General features: G+C 34.0%; 1 protein-coding gene across 1 annotated transcript in view; it reads right to left on the bottom strand.

The window, feature by feature from the left end:
• The window catches only part of SGCZ (sarcoglycan zeta), a 358683-nt gene that overhangs the window by 32291 nt on the left and 305554 nt on the right, over positions 1 to 20838 (bottom strand). Inside the window, exon 6 of the mRNA XM_039698932.1 lies at positions 15089 to 15211. Within this exon, the coding sequence (XP_039554866.1) occupies positions 15089 to 15211 (123 nt within the window). The remainder of the gene's footprint in view (positions 1 to 15088; positions 15212 to 20838) is intronic.

Here is a 20838-nt window from a genome sequence, read left to right as displayed (position 1 = left end):
CTGCTGGCATTTCAATCCTGCAGGGTCCTTGAGCAGCAAAACTGACTAATGTTAAATGATGAAGGTTTCAGCTATGACACTGATGTGGACATATATGAGGTATATTATAGGTAGGAGGTTGTAGTACAGCCTGACTAGATGCAGTTGTTTACTTATAAAGTAAAGCACGTGCATTGAAATCTTCAGATGTAAGCTGTTATTAAAAAGCAAATTCCAAATGGAGTGATTTAGATTTATAACTCAAAGCACTTGAATATGACTAATTTGTGATGTATATTTTCTGTATGGCAGTCTTATTAAAGCAAAGCTTCTTACTAAGCCTTTCATTTAAATCAGAAGAAGTTCGCCAATAAATTAAAATTCAGCATCTTCAGTGAGTTAAATTTTGATCAAAGCAAATTGTGACTCCAGGAAATACTTGCAAAATTGCAACAGTCAGTATTTATCTTCTTAAATAGCATCTTCACTTATTAAGTACAAACTTTTGAAACATAGATTCCTAATGGTGGGCAGTTGAGACACCTCCTGTCTTGTGCTGCAAATTAAACTGGATTCTGGCTATCTGTTCAGTTTCTTAGCCATAGAATTGTTTGAAGGTTCACATACAAAATCTATGTTTGGCCGCCACTTGATTTACTTTTCTGAAAAAGTAAATCTATTTGAATAAAATCTGGACTGAGAATAGCAGTAACATAATTCAATTAATAATTGGGAATTACTGTTCTAAATGCTCCCTCTGAGATGAAAAACCCAATAAATGTAAATGAAACTGCTGAAAAATCACATTAAATCTGAATAGTTCCTCAAAACATGAATGAAATTGAAATATATATAGGGGATTTAGAGAAAAGAGGTTTTAAAAACATAATAATTTCTGTAATATCTTTTACTTTTCCCCCTATTAGGTATGGCAGACGGAGATACACATGACAATAAAAGTGATGAAATACAATCATTTTCTGCTTGAATTAATTCAGTCTCCTTGAAACTTTACAACAGCTAGATATAAGAATAGACTTAAAGATTATATTGAGATTTCACAGTATATAATTTCCAATACCAATCCCCCCTCAAAAATTCATAATCTTCTCATATAAATCATAATCTGGACTTGCACTTTTCTTAAAATTGTGTAAATTATTTTGGGTTCATCGTAGTTCATCAGACACAAAAAAGTGTCCCTGTCTACATTCAAAAGACAGAATTAAATGGGATTGTTTTCATGTTTAGTAAGTAAAAAAGATCACATTTTCACTTTGTTGTAGTAGATAACCCTAGATTTTGGAACACTCAGGCTTATGCTCTAATGAATAGTAAATGAGTTTCAAAGCAGAATTGTTGTTTCCCTCATGAAAAATGAATGAATCAATGAATAAGAAGACTTTCAAACAACAGTCAAGAGCTTCCTAACCAGGGGACTCATCTGGAATGTAAAGGAATGCTACATAAACTTGGATATCCCAACTACAGAACAGGAGAATAAGAAACTTGTTTCTCACACAGTTTCAAGAACAAATAGCAATAGTTTCCCATTTTGAAGTTTTCTGATAAATACATCTGCTCACCCTCAAAACTTAGCCAGGAATGTCCATCCAATTTCACAGAATCATGTAATTGTTAAGGCTGGAAGAGACCTTCAAGACAATCAAGCCCAGCCCTTAACTGATCACCACTTTGACAATTAACCACAGTACTAATTGTGATGTCCAGTCATTTCCTGAACTCTTCCAGGGATGGTGACTCCATCTATTCCCTGGGCAGCCTATTGGAATGCTTGACCACCCTTTCAGTGCACGAATTCTTCCTGATGCCCAACCTGAACCTCCCCTGGTGTAACCTGAGAACATTTCCTTTTGTCCTGTCACTTTCCTGGTGAGAAGAGACCCACCCATCCACTTTCAGAAAGTTGTAGAGAGTGATAAGGTCTTTCCCAAGTCTCCTTTTCTTCAGGGCAAACAATCCCAGATCTCACAGCTGCTCCTCATAGTCCTCACTCTCTAGACACTGCAGCAGCTCCACTGCCCCTCTCTGGACATGCTCCAGCACCTCAGTGTCTTTTTGAAGCGAGGAGCCCTGAACTGGACACAGCACTCGAGCTGTGGCCTCACCAGTGCTGAGCACACAGGACCATCACTGCTGTGGTCCTGCTGGCCACACTATTACTGATACAGGCAAGGATGCATCTGCTTCAAAAAGCTCTAAAATAAAATAATTTATTATACACTTTTGATAAAACTAAAGGGTATTCCATAAATAAATAATATGATTTTGAAAAGTTAAAGCTCAGAGGAATTTATCAGGAATTTGCTGATTAAGTGTAGCCACTTAGCTGTCTAAATTAGGAACATAGATTACTTATATTTTATCTGTAGCCAAAATGGAAAAATTGGCATCTCTAGAGGTTGCTAATGATAATGGACTGAGACTAGAGCAACAATGCAGACAACCCAAGCACCTTGAAGCTTTTGCCTTCAACACCTGATAAGCATTTGATGATCTGAATTTCATCTAAATTGGGAAAATCTTGTTTCGAAATATCACTTTAACCATATCAGAAGTCATCTAAGTTTCTCACCCTTAGCATTTTAACTGCTTCACAGGGCACCATATTTATCTTTAAAAGCAAGTTCTCTGTGCCATATGTAAATGTGCATTTACTTCTGTTCTCTTTGCCATTACTGTAACATACTGATGAATTGTTATGAGAATGTGAGAATTACTGCTGCATTCATACATTTTAATAAATTGTTTTATTTATGCTACGGAGGCCACAAAGCAGCAGGACAATCATCCAGATTTTTTAAATAGCTGTACTATAGTATTTTTACTGTATTGGAATTAGCATGCCATTGATAAATTATAATCAGGTATTTAGATAAGTGCATTTGTGCACCCTGTAGAAGTTCATCATATGCAAGTACATAGTATGTATATAAAAAGTTTTAAAATGCTTCCAAATACTTCTGAATACATGCAAAAATTAAAATCTGTGATGAATCCTCACGTGTATTTCCACAATGCCAAAACAGGGATATGTGGATATTATACACTTTGGTGCCTGTTAGACCAAAATGCAACAAAAATACTAGTAACTCAAATTATTGAAAGTCTTTTTATTTTTCAGATACTAGAAATAAAATGAAGCTATAATATTAATTCCTTACAAGGTTGTTAAAAGGTTTCTGTTTGATATTAGCACTCATGATTATAATCTATTATGAATTCCTATTCCTGCTCTTTATTAATGCTATGGTTTTCTCTCTAAAAGTAAATTACATAGATGAATACATTTAAACCTGGAATTAGGTAAGACTTTATCACAGCTTTAAATAGAAATTCTGCAGCTGTGAGTGGAAGTGTGAATGCGGAACAGTAATTTTGTCACTTAATATTCTCACCTTCAAGTCTGCATAGCCATGAAGCTATGCTTTTAATTTAGCAACAAAATGGAAGCAGGTGTATTTCAAACCAATTAACTGTAGTGACTGCAAACCACCAATGGCTGTGTTAGCAAACATGTGCCTATTTGTTATGTGTACTAACCACAGGAAAGACAGCTTTTTCTGCAGGAAAGGATAAGATACTAAAGCATAGTCTAATACGGGAAAGTCGGCTGAAATACGCATCTTTTGCCAAAGACTCAGAGGTTTTTTCCAGGCAAGAACCACAAGAGACATGCCACATACCTTGCAGATGCTGTAGGAAGAGGGTTTATGGCAGTAATTTACTGCCAGATCTACCATTCCATTTTCAAGATGGGACTGAGCTGGTCACAGAGTAATTTATCAGTGCCAGTCTCAACAGTTCCTTCTACATCACCAAGGAGCAGTATGCAGGACTCAGACTGCGACCACAATTCAGATTACTTGGCAAATGTTGCAACAGTCCAGCTCTGCTGTGAGTCTTGTGGCAAAACCTTCATCTTGTCTTTGTTCTTTTACTGTTTGTGAGTCAGGAGAGACTCAAAAATCACACTCTCATCACTGCTGCAATACAACCATCATAAATTCACCTTTCACATGCCTATCATAAATTCAGACCTTTAAGATTTAAGCATACCAATGCATTTCCAGCTAAAACTAGCAAAGCAGGGTTTACTGCTGCTTCAAAATTCAGCATGGTCACCTGCCAGAGAAACCTGTTATTCACATTCTCTTAAAGTACATTATGTTCAGGCATTTTCAGTATAGAAAACTGAATCCTGGACACCAGGACGGTCATACCAAGGGAACAGAATGTCATACAATTCGACAGTCATAATGAAATTAGTTATTTTGCTTTATCTTTTTTTTTTTAACACAGAAAAAATAGATTTCCTTTCTCCAACTATCAACAAAAGCCCTTACTAGTTTCAGAGACATGTTAAGAGACAATAAGAAAATATTTTTTTATTTTGTGTATTCTTCAGATCAACTGTTAGAGGTATTTCTCTATATTATCCACTTAATAAACTGTCATGATGCTTATTACTCCAGCCTTTCACACTGAAGAGAACGTGACTGGGAAAACTTCCATTCTTTTATTCTCTTACCTTCCAAAGGAAAATACTTTTAGATTTAATCTTCCTTGTCCTTTAGGCTCCCTCTGGCCTCTAGACATCACTATAAGTAAAATATTCTGGTTTTTCCAGCAGGATACTCCCTCTGCTCCTTTTCTTGTTTTACATTAAAATTCCCTTTAGTATCTATACAATTTTTTGCATTAATTTTTTGTCTGAATGAAATTGTTCTGAGTTACTGTTAAATTTGCTGTCAAGAAAAAAAAATAGAGAGTGTTTTCATTAAAACTTCAAATTCAGAAATTCTAATTGTCTTTTCCTTTCTTTGTAAATCTAAATATAAACCAGGGAGGAAAGGCCAAGAATGACAGTGACAAGTAAAAAAATTGCAACTATAAAAAGCCTGAAAACAGTTCTGACAGCTAAAACATGAAACAAACTTGTTGATAGATACTCTTTCTGCACAATATGCTTTATCTATTTTCCCTGCTCTGCACTGGGAGTGTAAAAACAGATTTTAAAAGTAGTCCATCATTTAGTAATGCTGCTAGGATAAAAATACCAAAAATAATACAATTGGCTTGCTTGATACAAAAATAAATACTTAAAAAAAAACTATCTCCCTTTGATATTTGATGAGAAGAGACTTTCAGATGCAACAACCAATCTCACCTCATGCTTTCAACCATAAATTCGGACAGGAATTTTTCAAGTGAACCTGGCATTTGGCTACTTCCAGTATCTTGCTTTGTTGAACTTGGAAGCATCTGGGGTCATAGCACAATATCCAAGTACTTTTAAAATTTTCCATGCTGCTGCTATCTACAACTCTGACCAACACAACACACTTTTCAGACAGTGATGTAGATAAAGAACAGGAAAATACCCTATTACATGGTAAGTAGTGTAACTTGCTGTCATTTCTATCACACTTTATGAATCAAATTGCTTTAGAATGATGATACTTAAGGGAAAGTTCTCTACTTGAGCTAAATGACATTTTGGCATTTGTAAAGTGATAAGGCTGCCTGTAAGGACTGGAAGGTATTTGTCTGTAAAGATTCTGCATGTGTGTCTGTGTATATGTGTGCTCTGATTTGCTCTCTAGCAGTGTTTTCCTAGCATACTCACAAAATAAGGTTCAAATGTTTTATAAATCTGATAGCGTCAATAAAAACCAGGACATATGCTAACATCAGGAAGCATGGACACGTAGGTTTAGTGTGGGCTACTAGCTCCAGTATGATGAGTTTCTGAAAAGAGAGGATCCTTCTGATTGCTGTACCTTGTTAAGCTCATTCATTCTATCCTTTCTTGTAATAGTGTGCTTAGTTATGCAGCTTTCTCACCTTCCCCTCACTGTACCAAATTTTAGTCAAAAATGAAGCTGACAATACATCCCAAAAGCAATTAACCCACGTGCAAATGCATGTACTGATCTCTAGCTTTTTTGTCATGCTACCCACATTTCATTCTAACCAATGTGTTATAGCTTTAAAAAACACCCCCTAAAGAATATAAATAAAACTACAATGAAGAGGACTGTATCTAATACGTTAGTAAGAACTAAGATTAGAAAGAAAAAAATTACTGAATTTATATTCAAGGACTTGTGACTAGACATAAAAAGGAACTATTTGAACTCTGCTAAGGCTTCTTCCTCTCTGATCATTAAGTTCAAAACCAAATCAAGTTTTGGTTTTTATATCATCTTCAACAGATGATATAATTAGCTCTGAAGTAAAAACTGAAGGAAATTCTATATTCTCTACAGCCAAACTATTTCCCTGTTCCTCTATTCTTTCATTTAAAAGATTTGTGTATTTTTTGTTGATTAGTTGGTGTGAGGTATTTTGTGGGGCTTTTGGGTTTCTTTTTTCATTGGTTGGGGGTGGGTTTTTTTTGTTTGGGTGTTATTTTTGGATTTTGGGTTTTAACTGATAGATAGCATCCCTTGTTTTTCAACAAGTTGTTTCTCAGGGCCTCAAGAATGATATGAAATTCTCTTTGACATTTTTTTGTTCAAGCTACATAGCACCAACTTCTTCTCTCTTCTTCAGAAATAATTCTTCTTGACAACTAATCAGTCCCATGGATATCAGTTCTGTGCAGTTGTTTACTGAACAATGGTACACCAAACAGGACTAAACTCTTTTAAGAGAACCTTGCCAGTGTGCAAAAGGTGAGAAGATCTTCAGGGCCTTCTCCTGTACATTCTAGTTTCATATTTGACTTTCTTGTTTTACATGCTCTTGACTTTTGATCAAAATGCTTTCTAAATCTTTTTCTGGGGCTACCTTTAAGTATTACTTAGGATTTCTTTGAGGCTTGAAAATTGACCCCTAGAAGTCAATTTGATTTTGTTTTGCTGTTATCTTTCCCTATAACTTTGGAGTGGGGGATGTTTTAATTTGAAATAAATTTAAGATTTCTTTTCAGCTTCACATTCTCAGTTCTTCCCCACAGCAACACTTATCACATTACTTTTTCAATACTGTGTCATCCTTACAATCTGTATTTCTTTTGTACAATCTTGATATTTTCATTTTTTCCCCCAATGGATGTTTGTCTCTGTAGTTAAAAGTCTTTTGAAGTTAAAAGAAACAAGAGGTCCCCAAATATTCCAAAATGTTGTCACTAGGCCCTATGCATTACATAATTCTTTTATCAAAAGCCTAAGCTATTTAATTTTTTTTGTTTGGTGGTCAACATTGCCACATAGGCTATTTGCCTTTTCTTTGATACTCATAAAATACAAATAATAATTTATTTTGAATCTGAGAGCAGTTATCTAGCTTTCAGATCCATCCATTTCTGCCTGGATGTTGAGGGTTTTTTCTTCATTCTATTTTTGTGAGATAATTTTTACTGCAGATAATTTAATGTCTTTCATACAATATGTGTTGATTTTTGCCACTGTTACTTCTGGAATTTATATTATCTATTCTGAATTTTTAAGCATTTCTATCGATACTTCTTAAATTTCATAACACATACATATGTACTTTCTGAGCCTTGAGCAAAGCCACATTGTAATACACAATTCAAATACAAAGTCCTATATATACTGATGATATTTTTCTACAGCCAGAATAATGGCTTATTATGTTTGTGTCTTGGTGTGCTGAATTTAATGTTGTCAGACACTGTGAAATTTAAACTCATCATTAGCCACAATGAGGATAGGAATTTAAATTCACAATGTAGGCTGAAAGCTGCAGGCCATATTTTTTTGGTTTAAATTATTTTTTTCCGGAGTTGCTTTCTGTGTGTGAAATTATTCCTAGCTTGTAGGAGCCTGCTATGAATAAGATTTGAAATGTATTGCAGAACAGACATTACTGAATCTATGTTTTTCACAGCTTTACCTGTATACCTGCTTTATAAACAGATCCAGGGCAAACAGTGAAGTCCAAGATGTTACTGGTGGTGAGCTAACTTTTCCTCTGAGCAGGGCTTTGTATCAAACTGTGACTGCCATGGACTCAAACAGTCCTCAAGCCTTCACGTGAGGCTTTCTGCTACTTTCCACCTAAATTTAGAGTCAATTCATGTAAGTTTGTAAAGTATGATGTATGTCACACCAAATGCTTCTATAATCTCACCATGCAGTTTGTGGTTACTAAATAAATTAGCTTGCTCTTAAAGTTGGGATAAAAATTTGCCTGAGGTTCAAAAAAAATAAAAAAGCCACTTTGTATGGGTTTCTAATATAATTCAGAGAAAATGAAGTGCACTTCTGACATGTATTACAGGTCTTACAGTAAGAGGTACATCAGTATATTCTTAGGGAAAAGTCAGATGCCAACAATATGTCCTGAAAAAGTAACAGTATTTCTCTTATTCTGAAAGCTTTACAAAATGAAATCCAAATTATTTCATCCTCTAGCACCCAATGAGAATACTGCTCCAGGACAAAGCAAAATTTTTTTGTCCTGTAGTGTCACCATTATAGCATGAGTATTTGGAACCAGATGCTCTTTTTTATTGAACTGAAATCCTACAATGTTCTGCAGCCTGACCCTTATCTCATACAAGATTTTTTTTCGAGATATAAATAAACCGCAAGCAAGTTCTTTAAGGAAAAAAAAAAAAGGAAAATTGGAATGTTGGAGCTCTTTTATGATTCACCTTTGCCTCCTGCGAGTAGTTATATCTTAAAAATAGAGATGGGTCTGGCTGCTGCAATTTAAATGTGCATTTTCAAAACCACAAAGCCTGAGGGCATGAGAGTGTCAGACTTAGCTCAGGTTTAACAGTCAAAATGTTGCTACAAAATCTGAACCCAATTAATACCCAGTTCCTGCATCAAAGCCTTCTGAAAGTTTAGTGTGTGTTTTCCAAAGCTGTTTTGGTTTGATTTAAGAATTAGCTTCCTAATGGTCAGGTAATTTTCCACTGAGCTTTGACCCTTCCCTAGTTTATGTAGATTTGCCTGGTGTCATGTAATTCAGATACCTCAAACTAGAATTATTTTAAATCGCATCTACAGATTTACACAATCCTTCATCAGGAAACATAGAATATGACTAGGAATATGATATAGAAATTGGCATTTTTTCCTCAAAGCATTAATTCTTACATTGGCCACAAATATCCAATAGTGGATATTGGTGTTAATTTGGTCTTAAATAGGTTTTACCTGGAAATCAGATTCACTTGGTAAGTTTGAACCAGCCTCTGGACTGATGTTGCTCTGTACCAGAACAGGGAAAATGGTCCCCACTAACCTTGGGAAACTGCTGGCTGCATTCTACAAAGCAACAGCTCAGACAAGAACAGAATCTGCTTCAAAAAAAAATAAACCCTATTTAGCAGAATTAAATAGATTACAGTCCAGAAGGAGACGAAAGGATTAAAATCTGTCTTCTCTTGTAACTGATGTTATCAGGAAAAAAAGGGGGGAAAAAAAAGTCAATTACTTAAGGAGAGTTATTCAAAAGTATGGATTACAGAAAGGTTGACTCTCTAGGTAGGAGGCGATTTTCTTCTACCTTCATTGCAAAAGAGTGTTATTTAGCTGTTTAGGTGGGTTTTTATCCTTTTACTTTCTTCTGCCTGACTATATGCTGGTTTCTTCTATTTCTCAGTCTACAGAACAGGCTAGATGAGTACTTTTCACTGAAATGGCTGTAGAGGAACTGAACATGTTTTCCTTCTCTGACAGAACTGTTTGCACGTTTGTTTGCTTTTGGGTTTACTCCCTTTTCGGAAAAAAAATTATTTTTCCAAGACTTATTTCACTTTACATATGTTTCTGAGACCAATTCTTCTTTTGCTTCTCCACGATTTTAAGTGCCAAAAATCAAAATCTTTCTTTTGCCAATAAACTGTTATTATCCTTAGGTCAATGTATTCCTCCAGCAGTCTACACAGACACCTGCAGGCTGATGTAAGTACACACTGCTTAGAGTCTGAGCTGGCTGGATGCATTATACCCCTAAACAGAAGATATAAATTTATTTAAGCAATATCCTGGATAATAAATTTATTTTTTAATTTATTTATTCTCCCCATTTGTAGCCTGCCCATAAAGCTTTCAGTCCATAGACAAGTTGGAGTCAGATATATAAATGTGATTGTAATCAGCTCTGTAGTTGTACCTCCAGAGTCAGGCCCTGACAGGTTGTTTTGTCAAGTAGTTAGACTACCACAATAATATCCTTCAGTCAGAGCTCCCTCAAAGGCAAGAATAGACATTAAGTGCTTGAGACCTAAATAAGCTTATCAGAAACCTTATTCATCACTGGAGTATATGTTAATGTACTCATTACTCAGGAAACACAGAAATCCTGTATATGTGATGCATTTTTGTTACTGACAGATGATGACAAAAGATTTCAGGTTCACTCACTGTTCAGGATACCAAGAATTAGTCATATCTGCTTAAAGGATTAAATTTTAGCACCACATCAAATACTGTTTTACTGGGGTCAGATAGTTTGGCTCCATAAGCCACCTTAAAATGATTAAATGCTTCCCTTCATCTCATGCCACTTCACTCTCCAAACTCCATCTGTCCTGAATGACAATCCACCCACTGAACGTGGAAAATCGAAGATCTTTCCCATTCATACTGAAATTCCTATTCAGTCTCTCAATGCACTAGATATAAGTCTACTGTAATAACCACATACATCAAATAATAAGTTATTTTTCTACATTTCAGTACTTCTTATAAATATTTTATTTCTACTTCTCCAACCTAATTTGCAATTCACATATATTTCCTCATAATTCTGTCATATTTCCTTTTTATAGCCATAAGCCGTATTTCTATTTTATCATTTCCTTTTAACTACCTTGGAAGACCTTTCTATATTTCAATTACCTGCAGACTTCCAGTCCTGCAGCATAGTCTAAAAATCAAAACTGGAGTATTGATGCACTCCTCTGCATATTAATTCTGATTATTATTAGAATACTATTGGAATATAGGCATGCTGGAACCTTCTGAAGCTTCCTTGACACATCAAGGCTCTCATCCTTCATCGAGTGAAGTCAATGACTGATCAAAAGCCAGACTGAGCCCACTGTAAGCATATACTTCATTGTAATGAAAAAGATACTTGCAGCCCATCACATACTTTTTCCTGAAACTGTTTTGGTGTAAAAGTATATTTGCCCTATATACATCCTGTTATTAATCTGAGAAAGCTACCACAGTATGTGCTCTACTGTTCTTTTCCAACTTCCATTTTTCCACATGATTGTGCTATTTGACAAGGAAGAAGGGTCTTAGGAAGTCATAATAACCTGCAATTTTTTATGCCTCTTTGGTTTCTCCTAGTACTGCTAGCAACAATGTGCAAACCTTTGTACAACTGCAATTCCCCCAGTGAGACCTATTTGTATGTTTGAAATATGGGAAAAAAGTGATCTTCAACCAATTAGATCAGGTCATACAATACAGATGTGGAACTTCATGTATCTGAAAAATTTGTGTTTCCAAAAATTATGAAGTGGTTGAACTCTACAAAACTAAAATCTTGGTAAAACTATGACTGACAAATTTCTAAGTAGCTCCTTATTTCTTTTTAGAGCAAAACGATTACTGTTGACTTGTTAATTATCATAATAAAAAAATTCAGTTCTATCCCAAAAGGACTTCAAGTCCTGGACTAAAGCAGACTACACCACCCAGATATGCAGCACTAAGAAATAAAATAATCCAGCAATTAAGGAAGTACTAGAAAACAAGATTAATTCAATTTCCTTAAAGGTAAGTAATATTTTCAAAACAATTTAGACTGGGTTATTTGGAGAAAATTATATAGCTGATTTGCTACATCTAGAAAACATAATTGGATTTGACTGCAGAACAGTAATGGCTTCTGATTGATGACCTATCTAATTTAATTTGTAAATCTATTTTTGCTTTGAATTTTTAAAGGATAATTAATAAACATAAAAAGCCACATGTGCAAGTATAACTTATACAGAAGCTATGTAAACCTGAAACAAAAGAAATTATACTAGAGTTTTTATGGGTCTCAGAAGAAGGGTCAGAGATAAAATCATGTTTAAATAAAGAACATTATAGAAAAGTGAAGGAATTACATAGATCAAAAGAAGTTGTAGGAGACAACATGAGAGTTAAATTACCATCTCTTCTCCTTTGAAATCAGAGAGAGAAATAACCTTTCCAAAAAGCAAAATAGTTATAAAATTTGGATGGAAAACTATGACTTGAATGAAAAAAAAAGAAAATTTCTGGTAGTGTGAATTTAGCCCTTACAAAGAAAGCCACCTCAGAAGACAAAGTAGTAAAAACCTCATTTACATTGTCAAGAAAGAGTAGGTGCAGTTTGACTAAAACTAGGTGAGTTCCAGGTTCCTTCATCCTTCTTATACAGCTGCTAACTATGAGTATGCTTTAAGGAAAAAAAAGGAAAAAAAAAAATAAACCCAAACTATATTTACAAAGAAAGCCACCTCAGAAGACAAAGTAGTAAAAACCTCATTTACATTGTCAAGAAAGACTAGGTGCAGTTTGACTGAAACTAGGTGAATTCCAGGTTCCTTCATCCTTCTTATATAGCTGCTAACCATGAGTATGCTTTAAGAAAAAAAAGGAAAAAAAAAAACAAACCCAAACTATACTAACAGAGCCATACAGTGAAGGTTTTTACTAAACTTTATTTCACAGCATTGTCTCAGGAAAATGTACACTGACCTAAGGGATTCTTAATTTTTCTCAAAAGGCTCTGGCAGGACAAAGCTGCCAGACGTGTGCTTGTACTCTCATGAACAAGGTTCTTGTAACAGTTACAAGAGTATCTTACAGAGATCACATTCCAGTTATAAGAAAATTTAAATAAAAGCCAAGGGAAGAAAATTTTGAACAAAGATTTAAATAAGAGAAGTAAAAACCAAACAGATGCTCTTGTTCTATAGGTGCAGAGAGACCTGTGATGCTATAGATGCTTGGAACAGCAGGGTGAACACAAAAAATGGAGAAAGGTTTAACCACGTGCAGAAAGGAATCGGTGAGCCCACCAGAAAATGAGTCTCTTGTTACTACCTGTTTCCCCAGTTCTTTAACAATATGTTCACTTCATCAGTCCTTTCTCTTTCCTCCCTTTAAAGCTCCATGATACACATTAAACTTGTTGGCAGGAGGCATCTCTGTGCAAAAGGACAATAGACAGCTGCAATTTTAACAGCTCTCTCTAACACAAAATTTGAATCCTTCTTCTCCTTTCCTTGAGTAATAAAGCAAAAAGGAGCTTATGCAGTTAAAAGAAAAAGCAAAACTAGCAATTGTGAGAAAGTATAAGAAGTTAAACTAAACCAGCCAATTGCCTAATTTTAAAGTGAGAGACTCTTATTATACAAATATATAACTGCAATATCTCTAAACCAAAAAGTACTACTTCTGATACTAATTTTTCTTATCTGGGAAATAAATTGATATCTACCCTGTTTCTACTATCCTTTTCTGCTTGGAATAGGCTGCCTACATAGAAAATGACGAATAAAATTTTACCAAAAATAATCAGTGAGAAGCTGTCAATTTAATCTTTCAGTTTTTATTAATCAAGAGTTTCTTAGACTGACTTATGATAGACTGCTTTTAAAAGCTTAGCATTAAAAAACATTCTTCTGAATGGAGGAAAAATAATATACAAAAAATCCCACATTGCCATCGTAGTTTACAAATGCCCATAAGCATACTTTGGAAATTAATTACCAAAATAAATAATTTATTGGATACATTCACAGTGAACTGCTTTCAAAGAGATACTATTGATTGCTACAGAAGAAAAGAAAATAATTTCATTGTAGTACTACCCTTAAAAAAATACATGTGAGAGATTTATCTCCAAATAAGCACTTCTTATTTTCCCTTTTTTTATATTCAACATTTGTTTTATTTCTTCTTCCATAATTTCTTTCCTATATTCACCCCAAGGCGCCACGATAGTAAAAAACACAAGCTTGAGAAAACTAAACTAAAGAAAAAAATTCTGGTTGATGTTTGACATTATGATTTCCTGCCAGGTTTCATCAGTCATATCATGTCATGTGAAGTAATACAGTCTGATTGATGTTGCTCACAGGGACTCATCACCTTTCATGTGTTTGCTGAAGAATTTAAAGGTATCACACACTCTTTGGACAAAATTTATGCTTATGGTGCCAAATATTTGATTAAAAAATAACAATCATGACATCAAAAACTTATGATTGCATTTCTCACTGGCAGGGAATCTAATTCTTAGTGCCATTTATAAGTTGTTTTATTTTTCAACTTATGATACATACCTTGAAATCTCCTGTGTCAATTGTACATTTAAAATTAATTTTCTCAGCATTTAGTATTATGACTAAGTTTGAGCCTTAGCAGGATTCAGTATGATTCTCTTTTTCCACATTATGCACAATGGGGTCCTGCTTTCCTGCAGATTGCTGAATACCTCACTGCCCATGGAAAGCAGTGAATTAATTCCTCGTTTTGCTTTGCTTGTGTGTGTGACTTTTCCTTTACCTAATGAACTGTCTTTATCTCCACCCATTAGGTTTTTTTTTATTTTCATCCTTCAATTTTCTCCCCCACCCGCACCGGTGGAGGAGTGAGTGCACGGTTTAGTTGCTGGATGTGTTGAAACTGTAACAGTAACCTGTATTTCATTACAAACTAATATACCCAAGTCAAGGCAAGGTTTTTCAGCTGAGCCTCATGAAACCTTAATTCATATGGAAGTTAGACTTGATGCTATGTATACAGAAAAAACAAAGGCTACAATATATATAATATTTTTTGTCATTTTGAAGGAGCATTACCTAAACAAATGGCACACACAGCACAAAACAATTCTTAATGGTAGCATATAAAAGCCAAAACACAGTAGTAAGTGTGATTGGTACCACAGTTGATCCTGCAGAGTTTAAATTTAAATCTACCTTTAGAGGAATTGATATTTAGATTATACAGTATCTTTTGGTTGGTCAAAAATCTCTGATAATGAGAAGATGTTTTCTTCTCCAGTGGACTAAAATTTTGTAAAAGATTGATAGTTTAATTACTACTAAAGGTAATAAAAAATATATGTTTACATGCATTCTGAATCTTTATTATTACCATACCTGTTACTTTCAGTCTGTCGGCTCCAATGACAATCTCATCTTCATCTGCAGAAAACAATACTCTTCCACTGTCACTTGCTCTCACTTCAAATCTCTTACACTGAGCTTCCACAGCATCAGCTCCTGAAATCAAGGAAATTATCATTACCTCTAATATATTTTGTAAGAATTAATCATCGGCATAAATTGAATATCCAAAACATATTGAACACATGATGCTTTATGAAAATATTTCGCTTTCTGTAAGCCTGATAGATAATTTGCATTATAAAGTACTGTTAAAATAGTTTACAGAAATAACTATGAAAAACACCTATTTCAGCATTATGTGGAAATCAGCACTAAAATTTAGAATGTACTTAAACACTGAGATCTTGAAATGCCAATTCAGACAGCTTTCTGGGATTTGTTCAGTTTAAATTGCAGTTTCTTGCCAATGAACAAATAAAGATAACACATGACCCTATTCCATCAAGACATACAAATCAGCACAGCAGAAAACGGTATTTTTCATTCAGTTCTACTGCAAACTTAGAGAATACAATAACAAAAACAACACAACAAAACACCAAAACAGACAAAAACCATGGACTAAGATGTCAAAATGTATGTCATATTTTATGAAACAATATTCCCAAATATCTCAAAGCTTAAAAATCCTAAAATAATTCTGGAATTGAACAGACTTATGGAATGATCTAACTGCAATGAAGAAAGTTTGCAGGTAACTAAGACTTTTAAATTTACTATGCTTTTCAATTTACATGTCTTATTCTTACTCTCCAATGTTTTGTGTACTAAATTGTTTCTGGAAATTTTATTTTATTAATAAGTGAAAGCAAACATAATTTCTGAAAATGGTGTTGAAAAGCAACCAACTGCAATGGCATGACATGGCATAAGGCACGATACATTATTTTACAGAATACTAATCTGAAATTTTCTCTATGATCCCTAATTAACCTTGTAATGCATTCCTGGAATAAATCTATATGTGTAAGAATTATGTGGAGGGCATTATGGACAAATAAATTTATATATGTTATTTAATTTTTATAATCTGGTTTAAAAGTTTGTACAAATTTCCTGCTCCATAATATGTAAGTTTTTAGTTTAATGTGCAAATGCATAGTACCAAAATATGTAATAAGGAATATAAAAACTGTGATAATGAGTTTTGGTCAAGGAATTGCCTTAGCAGCTCATAATTTGCAGAATCAGCCATGGGATCAAAACAATTACTCTTACTTCCAGAAAAACTTATGTTTGTACTGTAAAAAAATTCTGGCTATTTTTGATTCACAAAGAAAAAAGAAAAGGAAAAAGAATTATCAAAATACTTGTGATGATGCATTTTGTTGAATTTAGATATGTTTATTCTGTAAATGTGTAAAGTGGTATTTTTTCCCACTCCCCACCCTCACGGAAGTTTTTTAAAAATGTGTTAATCAAGTTGTTTGCTTTGATTTGAAAAAATACAAAATCTTTGTAAAAACAGGAGCAGATTTCAGATTTCAGATGTAGAGGTTTGGGGGTGCCCTTGTCCTGCCACCATACTTATGGTTCAGGAAACCAAAGCATAAGTACAAATAACTTAATACTAAATAGTTTCATCTTTATTTAAGAGCTGATGATAGCTTAGCCACCTAAAAGAAAGTGGCATTTTAAGTACTGCGACATTACTAATTTACACCCATCAAAGTTGTTAGCTCTGTAAGGAAAAGAAATTAACAAAAAAAGTGTCAGAAATCAAAAAGAGAAAAGACCTGCCACATTCTTAGTCATTTTATATCACTCTAAGTGACAGCCCATGTTTCAATAACGGCTTTTAAAAACTTGTGATGTATTTAGGATAATATAGGTTTTCATTGAAAATTACTTAAATAACAATGGTCTGGAACTTTGACTAAGGAATGCGTATATTTTAGGTGCTATTTGTGCTGTTTCGGAATCATGTTGTATAAAAGCACATTTAGAATTCAGCTAGTCCAAAATACCATTATGGGAAGTAAATAAATTTTAATGCTAAAATAAATGGGCTTTTACTTCATGTTTCACTCAGGATTCAATAGTGGTATTACTTATTGCTGAAATGGTAGTTAGTGTGTTCAAGGCACTTGAGAGATTACTAAAAAACTTAATACATGCTGCATCTGTCTCTTTGACACAGAACCAGGTGTGGATGTTATAAAACTGGTTTCGAAAAGTTGAACTGCCTACAGAGTACTCAGTGCTATCAAAATGGAATTCTGTTTAGTTTCATTTTCATTTCCCAGTTGAAATAGGAGCAAGAAGTTGCATTTGCAATGTATTAGGGTATTATCTTAGCTGTAAAGCAAATTGCTGTGTTCCAAAAACACTCTACCAACACACACATCTCATAAAATGTCTGAATCTTTAATAGTACTACTAATAAAAACAATGTCAAGTCTTAGAATATTATGCATGAACAAAGGAAGCACTTTGAAATTCTAATATCCAACTTGTAGAGCCATCACTATTTTCAGCAAATCATACCTGCTTGAATAATGCATACTTCAGCCCAGAGAATCATGTATGAAAATCTATCTTCTAAATTCTGTTTGGAAAGGTAATTTTTATCAAACACATGGCTACTAGAAAAGCTGTTTAGCTTTGCTACTTCTGACTGTATTGTTATTCTGCTTCATCCTAGACTGGAGTTGGCCACATAACAGCTTTAATCAGGTTAAGAGATATCCATGACAAACTCTTTTCTCATCTTGTGCTCAGGAAAACTATTTATTTGTAAATTCAGATGTATAATTCTCAATTAAAGTATTAAGTTTCTGTGAAATTCCTTCATTTAAAGTACATAGATGAAAAATATATATCATATTCATATATACATGGTATGTAATGATGGTTTACAACAAATGCTTGGTGCACAGCAGCTATATAATTGAAACTATCATTAAACCAGCTACATTTAAAATGGTACAAAACCTAAAATTGTACATTTTAACTGTAGTGAAGATGCATTACATGAAAATATTGGGCAGTACATGCTGTAAAAATACAGAAAATTATGGTTCTGTAATCCAGATTAACAGTAATAGAGATTATATTTCAAAATAAAACCTGTTTTGAATTTGTAGAGAGTTTGACTTACTCTCCAGTATTACAAGTTTAGATATGATTACAAACACTAGCAGTTGTGTCTGATTTCTCAATCATCTTCCATGTCCACCTGGCACACAACTAATTCCGACACAGAAAAAGATAAAAAATCAACAACCTTAAATTCAATATAGGGATTAGAATTCAAATGGAATTACCACAAACTGATCCTTGTAAACAGAAAACATGATAAAGTCCAGTATACTTTCTTCTGGTTCTTCAATGAAAAATGGGTTATTTAAACATTTATTAAATTCAGAGTTTTATGCAGAGTCTGGACGACAAACAAAGTTACTTTTATGAGAATGTGTTGATGCTTCTGAGATTGGAGATTAAAGAGATAAAGAATTTTTAATAAAGATTCAACATTCATCTGAGTCTAAGATCAATTTTTGGGAAGTATACACCTAGGTAATTTTTTTAAATATTCATAGGAATGTTAGATATCATGGCATTTTGGCTAGCAGACATCTTAAAAAATTTAAGTGAATGCAAGAGCAACTGTGCGAACAAAGGATTCATAACCAGCTGAACAGAAGCATTGAGGAATTTGGAAAAGAAAAAGAACTTTCAGCTGAGAGCAAAACTTCTACACAAGCAATTCACAACAATCAGAACATTTTCTGTGTTCAGTTTGCTGACGAAGGGAACATCTACATTATAACCAAAAAGTGTGAAAGCAGAAGGTAAAAGATGCCTTAGTTTGCTCTGTCACTAGTCGGTAGACATGCTGTAGAGATGTCAGAAAGCTACTGTTTCTAGGAGAGGCTGATCTTCAAGGTTTCCTATTCTGAATATCTACTCAGACAAGGGAAGCTGGAGCAAAGGCTGGGTGAGAAGAAACAAAGCACACATTTGTTACCTTTTATGGAACTGAACAATATCAGCTGTCAACATAAATTATAAGCATAGGAATAAGGCACACATTATTATAAGAGGAAACTCAGTAGAACCATCTGGATTAGGCAGGACACTTCCTTCATCATTACCTGCAGACCCAGTAATATCCATGAAAGATTAGTGATATTACAGGTATAGGACTTTGTCAAACGACATGTGACTAAAAAGTTCTGCCCTCCCAAGCTGGTTTTAGTTTTAGGAACTTTGTAGAATCATAGAATCATTATGGTTGAAAAAAACCTCTAAGCTCATTGAGTCCAACATTAGCCCGGCAGTGTCAAGTCCACTTTGATATGGTATATCAGTTTCACTGAAAAACACTTCTGAAATATTGTCTGTCACCTCTGCAATAGATAGAAATCATCCTTCCTGCAGTCTGTCTTCCTGGTGCATCTTGACAGTGGAACCCCAGCTATGAAACTAGTGTGTGGGAGTATCCACAGCAGCAGACAACACTCTCCATTCTCCTTCTAGATGAGGCCACAACAACTCAAGAGCAATTCTGTGATTTTCTGCCTAGCATCCCTAACATATGGTAATTTCCATGAGACTCAGAAATTACATGGCTGAACAGACCTTTGGTCTGATCAGATACAGCTGTTCATAATTTCATCAGCTATAAGCTATACTCAAGGGGGAATGAAAGCAAAATGTGATTCTTTGCTTCTTGAAAGTTGCTTGAGCTTTAAGTCAATACATTTATTTTGCTTCTGTAATGGTTAAAAGGATGTGCATTGTCTAATTTTAGCTGTAATATCTTAATTGCTTATATGGATCCTCAGATAAGCAAGACTCAGGAAGATATCTCAGGCACCAAAATTTATCTGTAGGACATCACACTGTATGTTTGGCTCTTTTTATAATCCCATTAAGGTTGATTTACTCAAAACATGCTCTAGATTCTTGAACTCAGTCTTGTAGCAAGTAAAATGACTTTTGTATCAGACTGATTATTCTCACAATACTAGAGATGTGTTATAAACACACTAAAAATATAATAAACATACATTAATAATAAATTTACATGGTTTATGTAAATGAATAAATTTTAAATTAGATTATTAAATAAAGTATTTAAAATACAAAATAAATAGTAGGTTAAATTATAAAAAAAAAATCTATTATTTTTTATTAACAGTTCTGTTACATTATCTTTCCTATATGCTTTCCTTTATTGTCCAGGAATGTTTCTTTGTGACATCAATAAATAGCCACAATATGTTAACTTCTTTTTATAGCTGCATTTATTAACTTAGCTTTCATTGACAACATAAAAGTCCAGCTCATGCAACTGTATTATTTATAAACCTAACATATTTTGTGCACTACAAAATGTGAATGGGAATAGAAAGCTAATCAGTTTTTCTTACCCATGATGAATGTAACCTAAATATTACTAAATATTAAGAGAATTTTTCAAGTTTTCAGTCTTATCCTTAACCCTGTAATTTTGAGCTTTATGTGATGGGATTAGTTTTTACAAGATAAATAATTTACACAGCTGAACATAACACCTTTTGGAAGGTGAGGCTTACTGAAGCAGTCTGGGAACTACTTTTCCATACAAAATTAGTGGGAATCTTTCCATTCTCACTGTTAGCTGAGCTAGGCTGTAAGGCTATAATTATGCTGTTTGGTCACTAAGTTTTATGAAAACATCGAGTTGTTTCTAAGTAGCTGCACATTCCACTGAAGAGAAATGAGAGTTAAAA

This window comes from Passer montanus, unplaced genomic scaffold (assembly GCF_014805655.1).
Source record: "Passer montanus isolate IOZ18808 unplaced genomic scaffold, ASM1480565v1 scaffold13, whole genome shotgun sequence".
In the NCBI taxonomy this organism is placed as follows: Eukaryota; Metazoa; Chordata; class Aves; order Passeriformes; family Passeridae; genus Passer; species Passer montanus.
Note: the sequence above shows the minus strand (reverse complement) of the source record. Positions and strands in the feature narration are given on the sequence as shown.